At 59.9% G+C, this 11008-nt stretch overlaps 1 protein-coding gene and 1 long non-coding RNA gene across 3 annotated transcripts in view; both read left to right on the top strand.

Annotated features, from left to right (window-relative positions):
* Positions 1 to 2056, top strand: part of LOC119093802 (WAS/WASL-interacting protein family member 3) — a 40542-nt gene extending 38486 nt beyond the window's left edge. For both annotated transcript variants that reach the window (XM_037216813.1, XM_037216814.1), the window contains one exon: positions 1352 to 2056. In XM_037216813.1, the coding sequence (XP_037072708.1) occupies positions 1352 to 2053 (702 nt within the window). In that variant the 3' untranslated portion in view covers positions 2054 to 2056. The remainder of the gene's footprint in view (positions 1 to 1351) is intronic.
* A 6297-nt stretch (positions 2057 to 8353) lies between these two features.
* LOC119093803 (uncharacterized) lies at positions 8354 to 10354 on the top strand. The gene is made up of 3 exons (XR_005093681.1): positions 8354 to 8415; positions 8857 to 8961; positions 9355 to 10354. It is a non-coding gene; the product is annotated as an uncharacterized LOC119093803 (long non-coding RNA).
* The last annotated feature ends 654 nt before the right edge of the window (positions 10355 to 11008 follow it).

Below are 11008 nucleotides of genomic sequence, written 5' to 3' on the forward strand. Positions count from 1 at the left end.
ACTTGCCGTCAAGCGCTCGTAAGCTTCGTTGGGAGCTTTGCAATTTCGAGCGACACTGCGTCGTTACGCACATTACCGAGCTGCCATATCTGTGATGGTGCGCATCTGCAGGCCGAGGCCGCGCGGCACCCGCCGTGGCCGCCCATAACACGATGCAGCAACAAGCTGTCCCCTGTTGTTAGCTGGCGCCCGGCCATGTGCCGCAACGACGGAAGAGGCACCGCAGTTTGCGCGCCCCCGAAACGGGTGCTGGTCGCCTCGGTGCGGTACAGGTCGCCGGCACCGGCAGTGACCACTATTGCCCTCCGCCACACGCTCCAATGCAGCCGTCCCGCCGCGAACCGTTGCCCGCGGGACGGCGAGAAACGCCGGAAAACGACCGGAATGGACCGGTTAGACCAGCGCTTATTCCCGCGGAACGGTACTACGGCCGGCAGAGCCTGGTGCCGCCAGGAATGTGGGCCGTCGGCAGACGGCCGCTTGGGCGAATGCGGATAGATCGAGCGCCCCCAGCCGGCCGCCAGATTTTAACCTCAATCCGATCCCAGTTCAGGAAGGATTCCGAGGGTAGGGGTTGCCGTCCTCGTGCCCCGAACTGACCGCCGGCTGACCTGCCCGCGCCCGCCGCGGCCGGGGAGCGCGAAGCTGGCCGTGCGGTGTGCTCGTCCAGCACACTAAACGGGGTGCGCGGTGCGCTCGTCCAGGACACTACACGGAGTGTGTGGTGTGCTCGTCCAGCACACTACACGGGGTGCGTGGTTGCGCTCGTCCAGCATACTGCGCGGGTGTGTGGTGTGCTCGTCCAGCACACTACACGGAGTGTGGTGTGCTCGTCCAGCACACTACACGGAGTGTGTGGTGTGCTCGTCCAGCACACTACACGGAGTGTGTGGTGTGCCCGTCCAGCACACTACACAGAGTGTGCTGTGCTAATCCAGCACACTACACATAGTGTGTGGTGTGCTCGCCCACCGCACTTCACAGGGTGTGTGGTGTGCTCGCCCCACCCACAACAGCGAAGGCTGATCCCGGGGTATTTTTATTGGTTGCTTGTGCTGCAACAGCTGCTTAGGTGGTGCGGCACATGAAAACTCCTAGTTTGTTAGATGTGTAAGCACGGTAGCGTTTCTGTCCGTGGCTTTCAAACAGCTGTTTTTTTATGTTTTGTTCTGCATTGGCATGCCACAACGATGCTCAACTCGCGTAACACGCGTCGCAATTTCCCTTCACCGCACGCACCCGTCGATGGCTGACCAATCTGTGCCTCCCGATCGCACCGCCGGCGTGACTGAGCCGTACAGCACGTCTCACGGTCTGCGCAGCCGGCTCACGAGTCCCCCGCCTCCGGCAGGTGTCCGCGCCGCCTGCCGGCGACCTCACGAATCGTGCGCTGCCGCGGACCGGCGACTCGGCGCCGCCGGCCGCCAACGGCTTCAACGGCGCCCGCCACCGACAAACCGACGACATGGAGCCGCTCAACCTGACCACGTCTCCCACCACCGAGGTGCGGCTCTCGCGCATCGTGGACAACGTGGTGGAGAAGATGCTGACCAAGGCGCAAGGCGACAGCGGCCGGCAGGGCGACCCGCTGCGGCTCTGGTTCACCAACCAGTTCGAGAGGAGCCAGCGCCCCGACGGCCCGCCGGGCGCGCGGCCGCAGAGCGCCAGCCCGCGGCTGGCCGGCGCCGAGCCGCCGCCGGCCGCGCAGCCGGCCGCCGCCGGGGACGCCGCCGCCGGGAGCGGCGTGGTCGAGGTCACCATCGGCATGTCCGAGACGATCAGCCGCGTCATCGACAGTGTGTACCGGCAGGAGGACGCCGAGCGGCGCGGCGCCGGCGCGCACGGCCGGCGCTCCCCGCCGTCGGCGCCGCCGCCGCCGCCGCCGGTGCCGCCGCCGCCGCCGCCGCCGCCGGTGCCGCTCCGGCCGGCAGTGGTGGTGATGGACAGTGATGCGGACGGGGGTGCCGCCCGTCGCGAGGGTCTGCGCCAGGAGATGGACGCTCGGAGGCCAGCGTCGCCCGAGCTGCGGCCGCCGCCAGCAGCGCGCGGGTGAGTCGAGCCGTGGACGTCTGATCGGAGGCGATCGGGGCGTGATGTCGTGGGTCGGCTCGGCGCCGTTCAGACTGCAATGTTTGGGGTGTCTTGACTTGAGCGTGGTGTAAATCCAGCAGACGTTTTGCAGCCCGTTTGAGTGTTTATATTAGATGAAAGAATGTCGGGACTAGACGGAGCTGGTCACAAGGATCGCTGCGAAGGTAAATATTAGCCTTTACAGGGATTTTCAATAGAAAGCATGTGAAATGGAGCTGATTTTGTGAAATTCCATTATCAGGATAGCTACTTGAACGTGGTGAGCACTGACGGTCGCCCCAGTGGCTGATTTGATAGATCGATGTGCCCAGAAGAAGCGCACGGCGACACTCTCGTTTCAGACGTCTCTAAGGGGTGTTTTCGGCATTCTTCCTAAAAACTTCGCCCGTTGTTCTCCCAGTGCGTGGTGCTTCGCCGGTCCGGTACACCAGCAACGCATCATCTTCGGCATGACCCTTTGCACCGCGCCGTTTCATCCTTTCGGTTTCGGTTGTTGAACACGAACTGGACTGTGCTGTTCCTGGCTGTCCTTGCTTGGTCCCTTGGCTCTTGCTGGCTCTGCCATGGCCTTCTGGAGACCGTATTCTCTACAAAAAAAATGTGGTCTTCATCACTTGCTTTCGTGTTGACTCGTGACTGGCGTGACTGGATCTGACTCGTTGGTTGCGATGACTCGTGATGCCATCCCCTTCCGGAGTCGCGATGCTGACAGCTGACCCCCCCCCCCCTTTCCAACCCCACTCCCAAGTGTTCTGCTCCGTGCCCCAACCCATCAGCTGTCTCCGGGTCGGCAGGTCCCTGTCCCCGAGGGCGCTGCTCCGTACCTCAGCCCATCTGCCGTCCTGGGTTGGTAGGTCTCCTCCCAGTCCCCGAGGACGCTGCTCCGTATCCCATCCCATCACCCGTCCTGGGGTCGGCAGGTCTCCTCCCTGTCCCCGAGGGCGCTGCTCCGTACCTCATCCCATCACCCGTCCTGGGGTCGGCAGGTCTCCTCCCTGTCCCCGAGGGCGCTGCTTCCGTGCCTCAGCCCATCAGCCGACCCTGGGTTGGTAGGTTTCCTCCCTGTCCCCGAGGGTGCTGTTCCGTACCTCAGCCCATCAAGCCGTCTCCGGTGTCGGCAGGTCTCCTCCCAGTCCCCGAGGGCGCTGCTCCGTGCCTCAGCCCATCACCCGTCCTGGGGTCGGCAGGTCTCCTCCCAGTCCCCGACCGTGCCTCAGCCCATCAGCCGGCCGCCTCTGGGGCCGGCTCCGGCGGCACCCGTCCGGCGGCCGGACCCTGCTCCTTTCCGCTTCCTCGCTCTCCGAGCTGACCCGGGGGGAGAGCGCGGGGAGGGGACGCCGGTCCGCGGCCAGGCCGCTGAACCCTGGCGTGAGCCGGCGGCGCGCGGCACACGCGAGCGAAGGGCCCTGTCGGCACGGGGTGTCGCGGTGGATACAAGACCCCGCTAGTCAGTGCAGCGCAGATGTTTGGCTAGAGATTGGATCGCGAGACAGGATGGGCAAAATGTGATAGCCAAGCGTTTCTTACGGGGGGCGGGGGGCGGGCGACGGCTTCATATTTTATTTCCTCTCCACGAAGTGCTCTGGTGACCCGAGCTATGTGCTGTGGTTTATCTAGCATTGCTAATGTTTGTCTAGCATTGTCCGTTGTTGATGGAGAGCCACTTGAGCTGATTCAGCCTGCTGTCTGCCCCGTCCCTGTTTGTCAACGGGTGCGGAACGGCCTCAGTCCGCCCGTCCTCTCACGATGGATGTAATGGGCCGAGCAGTACTTCATGCCTGCGCCACTGGCATCATCGTCTTGCCGTTTGTCCGGATCTTGGGACCTTGCCTGGGGTGAGCGCTGTAGTCCTGATTGCTCAGAGTTGGTGCTTATCCAGAGAAGGGATGTTGTTGATGATTTTGCTTTGTTGAATCCGTTGAATCACGCGCGCGGCGCATGACTGCATCCCGGCCCAAGCATTATCCCCGCACCTTTCTTTGTTTCAAGAATCCACGTCCCGTAATATAGTGTTGTTTTAGCCTCCCAGAATCGACGACAGAGAATACCCTACCCGGCGGGCACCGTACTCCGACCGATGTCCTACCCCGGCGGCTACCCTTTCCAAGCGAGTACTGTACCCCGGCGGCTACCCTGTCCGAGCAAGTACTCTACCCCGACGGGTACCCGCTCCAACCGGATACTGTCCCCCGGCGGGTACCCGCTCCAACCGGATACTCTACCCCGACGGCTACCCTGTCCAAGCGAGTACTCTACCCCGGCGGGTACCCGCTCCAGCGGGGTACTCTGCACCGGCGGATACCCTGTCCAAGCGAGTATTCTGCCCCGGCGGGTACCCGCCCCAACCGGATATTCTACGTACGCTGGCGGAAACCCTAACCGGGTGAATATCCCTCCAGATGAACACCCTTTCCAGGTGGATACTCGGCAAATACCCTACCCCGGTGAATACCCTTCCCTGGCAGATACCCTTCCCGTCAAGTACCCAACCCGGCAGATGCCCCGCCACGGCAGATACCCCACCACGGCAGATACCCTTCCCTGACAGATACCCTATCCGGCAGGTACCCTTCCCCGGCAGATACCCTACCCCGGCAGATACCCTACCCCGGCAGATACCCTTCCCCGGCAGATACCCTTCCCCGGCAGGTACCCTTGCCCGGCAGGTACCCTTACCCGGCAGATACCCTTCCCTGGCATGATTACCCCTACCCGGTAGGTACTCTTCCCCGGCAGATACCCTACCCCGGCAGATACCCTACCCCGGCAGATACCCTTCCCCGGCAGGTACCCTTGCCCGGCAGGCACCCTTGCCCGGCAGATTACCCTTCCCTGGCAGATATCCCTCCTGGCAGGTATCCCTCCTGGCAGATATCCTTCTCTGGCAGATACCTTACCCGGCAGATACCCTTCCCTGGCAGATATCGAGCTGATACCCTTCACCGGCCCTGGCAGATACCCTTCCCCGGCAGATACCCTATATGGCAGATACCCTACCCCGGCAGATACCCTTCCCTGGCAGATATCCCTCCCGGCAGATATCCTTCCCTGGCAGATTCCTTACCCGGTAGATACCCCACCCTGGCAGATACCCTTGCCCGTCAGATATCCCTACCCGGTAGATACCCCACCCTGGCAGATACCCTTCTCCGGCAGACACCTACCCCGGCAGATACCCTTCCCGGCAGATACTTCACTCTGGCAGATACCTTGCCCTGGCAGATACCCTTCCCCGACAAATACCTTCGCCACCCGCCGGCGACCGAGCACCACTCAGCCAGGGCGACACGATCCGTCCGGACCGCACCAACAAAGCGTCCGTTTGTCCCACACGGCCGCGGCGCGCGCCGCGGCCGGTCACGTGACGTGGCAGGCCGGGGAAATCCCACCCACGCGGCTGCAGCGACGCGAGGGAGGGCCGCGTACTGCGGCCGGGCGAATGAGAGGGGAGCCGTTGTGTAGTGCAGAGTGGTCTGAATAGACATGCTATCACGGCTCCCACCCGCCCTGGTTGTGAATCGATGTGAAGAGTTCGTTACCACCCGTTCAAGCTTCTCACTACGTGAGCAGTATGGCGCTGCGTTACCCAAAACTCCTTTTTGTGAGGCTTTTGCGTGTGTTGTTTGAAAAGCACTCGGTTGTTTGGTGGTGTTTTCGTCCAAAATGCGACTGTTCCTACCTACCAAATGGCAGATCTGTTCGGGGACACAATGGAAGCCTTCATTTCCACCATAGCACTAGCTAGCGCTCCGGTTGCCACACAGAAATGCGTTAGGATCATCGTTGTTCTGTTGGGCTCAATAGTCAAAAGGCAACAATAGTGAGGGCGTGACTTTAGGACCCAACTCTGGGTCTGCGCATCGGGTCTGTGGCGAAGTTTTGCAGAGCGGCGGCGTGCACCTAATGCCGTTCACGAGCGCTTTCAGACAACTTTCGAGTCGTTATCATCGTGCGGCTTCCATGCGCCGCTGTGTTCTGGGTCGCTGCTTATCTCGCGTGCAGCGGACTACCACGCGCGGTGCCAGTAGTACTAGGTCAAGGGCCTCGGCAAGCAGAGGCCGATAGATCGACGAAGTGCCGCAGTCAGTCACGGCCCTGTGATAGCGGCTGGCCAGGCTGCCGAAGTTGGCAGCCCTAGCGAAATCGCTCACTGACGCTTTCTGTGCGAGGTCTCAGGGAGAAGGAGTTTTAGGGTCGTTTTCTTCCTGGTGATGATGTGTTGACGAGACCTTCGTTTCCAGAGCTGTCGAGCCGCCGGCTGCCACCGTCACCTCGTCTGCTGCCGCCGCCGCCTCAGCCTCAGCTTCAGCCTCAGCCGCCGCCGCCGCCGCCACTGCTGCCGTCGCGGACGGCAGGCCGGCGGACCGACCGGGCGCTGCCGTCGTCGTCGCCGCCGCCGCCGCCGCTGCCGTTGTCGCCCCGTAAGATCACCCGTCGGCGGCCGCGACCCGGTGCCCGCCTCAGGGTCCCTGCGCGCCTGCCTCGCGGTGGACCGGTGGGCCGGGCGGCGGTACCGCAGTGGCGTTTGGTTGTGCTGCGGAGTCTCCGATTGGCCGACAGATCCAGCTGTTGCTTAGGGAGGGACACGAGGGTCGACGAGACGTCCGGCCAACTCTCCCTGAGCAAGAATCTTACTGTCCGATCCTTCCGGTCATTGCTCGCAGCGCCGGGGAGGGGGGGGGGGGGGAGGGGAGGGGGGATGGACGGGCTGCCATCTACCCGTCCCTCGCAGTCTCATTGGTGCGATCACGCACACCAGCTGCTGTCGTCGCGCGCTCCCCACGGCGCTGAAGCCTGCTTATTTACACGTGACGCGGCCGTCAGGCGAGATTCATGTGCAGATTGTTCTCGCGTGCTCCACTGCGGCTTAGGAACGCTGTATGTTGTGACGTGAGACTGTAAACCTGAGAACCACTCGCCGCGATGCGATTAAATCAGCTGTTTGTTGGCGATGCCCGGGGCCGGGTAAGTCTCACTACAACTATGAGAACGTTTTTAACTTGGACGACCCGGCTCGGCTCAGCCATCACGCCTTAGAAATGATTGCATCTTTACAACTGTCGGCCTCGGTTGCATGGGGTCTCCAGCAAAAAGTGTAGTCTTTGGAACTTGTGGTGTGTGCGATTTCAGGCACTTGCAAGGCAAGACGTGTGGTCAGGATGGTGTTCATGCAACAGCGCAGTTTGAAACTATCCTCACGTAGTGGGCAAATCGCTGTCCTATCCTTCCGTCTACTACGGCAACAGGGAAACGTCCTTCACTATCCCCACTCAATTAAGCTGGAAGCTGAAAAAATCGGTCAGTGCAAAAAAGGACACAGATTGAAACCAAGCCCCGATCTCGACGGCCTAGCGTCGTGGGGTGGAGGGGGGGGGGGGGCACAAGAGACCGGCACGTTTTTCAAGAGACTGTCAGGAGGACGGCCAGCCGCACTGGCGAGAGTAGGGCCGCGTGCTCCGCCAGTCACGACCGCCGAGCGCAACGGCGGCGTTTTTATTGATCGATGTCAGATCCCGCCAATTGGGGCAGGCAAAGAGACGAAATCAACCGCACGTTGTAGGCCGACGTATCGTGTACAAATCGCTGAACGATCTCGTAAGTGTCCGCCTCGTAGTAATCGACAGGAAAGCGGCCAGGGTCACCTTATACGGACCGGGTATCGAACACAGCACATTGGCCTTGGGAGATCTGCCCATGGAAAGTACTCATGCGTAGTCTCTTGTGACCAGAGTCCATCCTGAATATTTGTGTTTGCGACGCTCTGATCGCAGCTACCGGCCACGCGGTCGGTGCGCCCGCTAAGACTGTGAATAGCATCAAAGCCGTTAATTATCGCAAAGCCGTCGATGTCGTCGACCGTAACGGCCAAACATAGCCAAATATACGCCAAGCGATGCTCAGTCAACGCCATCTGTGGAATATGCGCGCAAGGGTTACATCGGGGAACTTCTGTCTGGTAACCTCTCGCGAAAAATAAACATCCTAAGATGTCGAATGCATTCACTGGTAGGGCTCTCAGAGATGTGTAGCTTCACATGGATTTTCACACCACCTGCATCGTGACAATTCACAGCCCTAGCGGCTGTTTTCGTGCCAGTTGTGTCAGGCTGTATCAGTCGCTTTACTGATGCGCGTGGCGTTATGCGCCCCTCCCCCTCCCCCGCTTTCAGCGTGCGCCACCGCGCTGACCCCGTCTGTGACCGTGACCGAGCGCGTCTGTCTGTTGCAGCGGCGCCCGCGTGAAGGCGGGGTCGCCGGGGCTGGCCCGCGGGTCACCGCCGCGGCGGGGCAAGAAGCGCGGTCCCCCGGCCGACCTGACCTCCGGTGAGCAGGGCACGACCGAGCCCCTCCCCCAAACCACCCCCTCCGTTCTCGGCACGTGGGCTGGCGAGGCAGCCGCTGCCGGAACCAGCGGGAACGGCGGGGTGGCCCGAGGAGGGAGGGCGACCAGTCGGAAGTAGGGTGAAATGCGTCAGGCAGACAGGTGCTACTGTGGGTCGTTGGCAAGGACGCGCTCACTTTCGGTCAGTTGGTTAGGAGTCGCCGGTTTGCCGGTTCGTTTGCTTTGCTTGTATGCTGTGGCTCGTGTGACAAGGAATTGTTCTATATTTTGCCGGTGCCACCACGCGACCAGAGCGGTAAGAGCCTTTAACACGCAATTCAGAAGAGTTTGTACGTTTTGTCTTCTGTGGCTCCAGAATACCGCATGCCGGGAAAGGGTTCAGTAAAGCTATATGCGCCTGTAACCGGTCTTTTTGTTTTCAGCCGATAGTAAGGCACCGGAAGATGAAACTGGTCTCAGCAAAGGAAGCCGCAAGCGCAAAGTAGGCAAGGAAGATATAGTTCGCATACAGAAGGACGACGACCCCGGTGAGTTTTTTGTATAGTTTATCGCTGAGTGTCCAGTACAGGACTGATTTGGGTCGTTACCAAGTTTTTTCTTGCCTGATTGCCCTACTACTATGCCAGTTACGACCACGGAAACCATGCTGCGACACCTTCGAACTAGTGATCAACAATTGACCAGCGGAATAGAGTTGCCTCCCTTGAACGTTATGGTTGGCGTCTTCAAAGTAAGTTTCGCTTATCAAGGCATCTGATCCTCAAGCCTCGTTGTAAAACATTCGTATGAAATCGGAACTCGGCATTACGTGTGTGCTCGCCACTTTAGCACTGTAATCGGGGCATACCGTCATCACTTTAAACATGTAGGTGATATCACACCCCTTCTAACGTGTTTGGGATATCGCATTGCCTTTGCAGACACCAACGGCGATGAGTCGCCTACCCCGGGTCGGGACTCGTCCAAGCCAGACGCGGAATGAGCCCTCCGCGAGCCAGGCGGTCCGCCACGCCGCGGACCGTGCGTGTCTACCGACACCTGTCGGCCGCGCCGTCAACCAGAACTTACCAGAACTGTGTACAAATAGATGACGCACCTGTCGGCCCGGCGGCGGCTCTGTGATAGTGTGCGGCGACGAGTGAGCAGGGCGGCAGCCGAGCTATCGGTCAGGTCCGACAGCCGACAGCCGACAGCCGGCAGCGGCAAGTGGCGACAGCGGCAGAAGTGACTGCGTGTTGTTATTTATTGAAGCGGTGGTGAACATGTTGTTGGCTATACTACTGAGCTTGGTGTCTTATGGGAGGGTGCCTTTCATACTGATATCGGTACATATGCAATCTCATGTGTTCATTGTGTTGCGACTGCTTCTTCGGCTGTCCGGTGTGTGCGTATGCGTGTATGCACGTGCGATGTGCCCGCTCCCATGATGTCCAGGCCTTTTCGGAGTTTTCCCATGCGCCCGGTCCCGCTCGCGCGGGCCGCGGGGCCGCTGAAAGCAGGTCGCCGCTCTCGTCACCTCCGCGTCATGCCCGCCATGCGCACCACCGCCCCGTTTCATCCCCCTCCCCCTCCCCCACACGCACCCTTGCGCGCCTGTCTGCGTAGCAGGCGCGCTGTGTTCTGCCAGTAGCTGACCGATTCGACGGCGCTAACGAGACTGCTGTGAACAACGCTCGACGCCAGCTGACGGTGACGTCATGGTGACGGCACGTCAGTCGTGGACGGAGCGCTGCGTGTCGGGCCGCGTGACGTGAGAGCTGTGACGTCATGATGACGTAGGCTGCAGTCAGTGTGGTCGGAGGACCTCAGGTCACGTGACTCGTTCTTTTTACGTTTCATGGACAGTCTACGGTCGTTCTAGCGGGGGATGACGGCTTTAAAATATGTGGAGGAGTTGACACGAATAAATGACAGCGATGACATGAGCGTTTGGCTGACGTTGCGTAAGTATCCAGTATCAGCTTCTGCATGCTGTCAGGAAGTCGCAGCGGCAGCTGAAGCAGTTTGTGACCGGTCTGTCGGCGGGCATCGGCTGCCATTAAAATGCCCCATTGGACCGATGGAATAAAACCAAAGCTATGACATGAGCAGCAGTGGTGCATTTAGGCCAAAACCAATCTTCGGAATAGATACGAATGTGTTTGCAACGTGCGTTGGGATACTTGAGGAACCTACGACGCCCTATGAACGTTTTGTTCGGTGATTGTCTTTGGTGTGCTATCCGGGCGCCTTTTTGTCCTTTACTTAGATATAAATTTTACACTGAAACAGTCGCGGATTGTTCCAGTTACGACTTGATTGTTGAATCGCCGACGTGTATCGAAGCAAGTACCTACCGGTATTGGGTGAAACATCATTATTTATGGTTTTAGTTGTGGAATGCAACAAGCATTAAAACATAGTCGCTGACGGTGATAGTTGCCATGAACATATGGGTAACAGAACTCGTTTTGCTACGGCTTATGGGCTTCCGAAAAGTCACGGTTGAAATTTGATCTGGCCGCTAACATAAGCGCCGATTCTTTGAAGTTATGCGGTCCTTGTCTATAGACATTCCCTTTCTCCCCGTGACTT

The sequence above is a fragment of the Pollicipes pollicipes genome, unplaced genomic scaffold, assembly GCF_011947565.3.
Source record: "Pollicipes pollicipes isolate AB1234 unplaced genomic scaffold, Ppol_2.1 Scaffold_4002;HRSCAF=4701_pilon_pilon_pilon, whole genome shotgun sequence".
NCBI classification, from domain to species: Eukaryota; Metazoa; Arthropoda; class Thecostraca; order Pollicipedomorpha; family Pollicipedidae; genus Pollicipes; species Pollicipes pollicipes.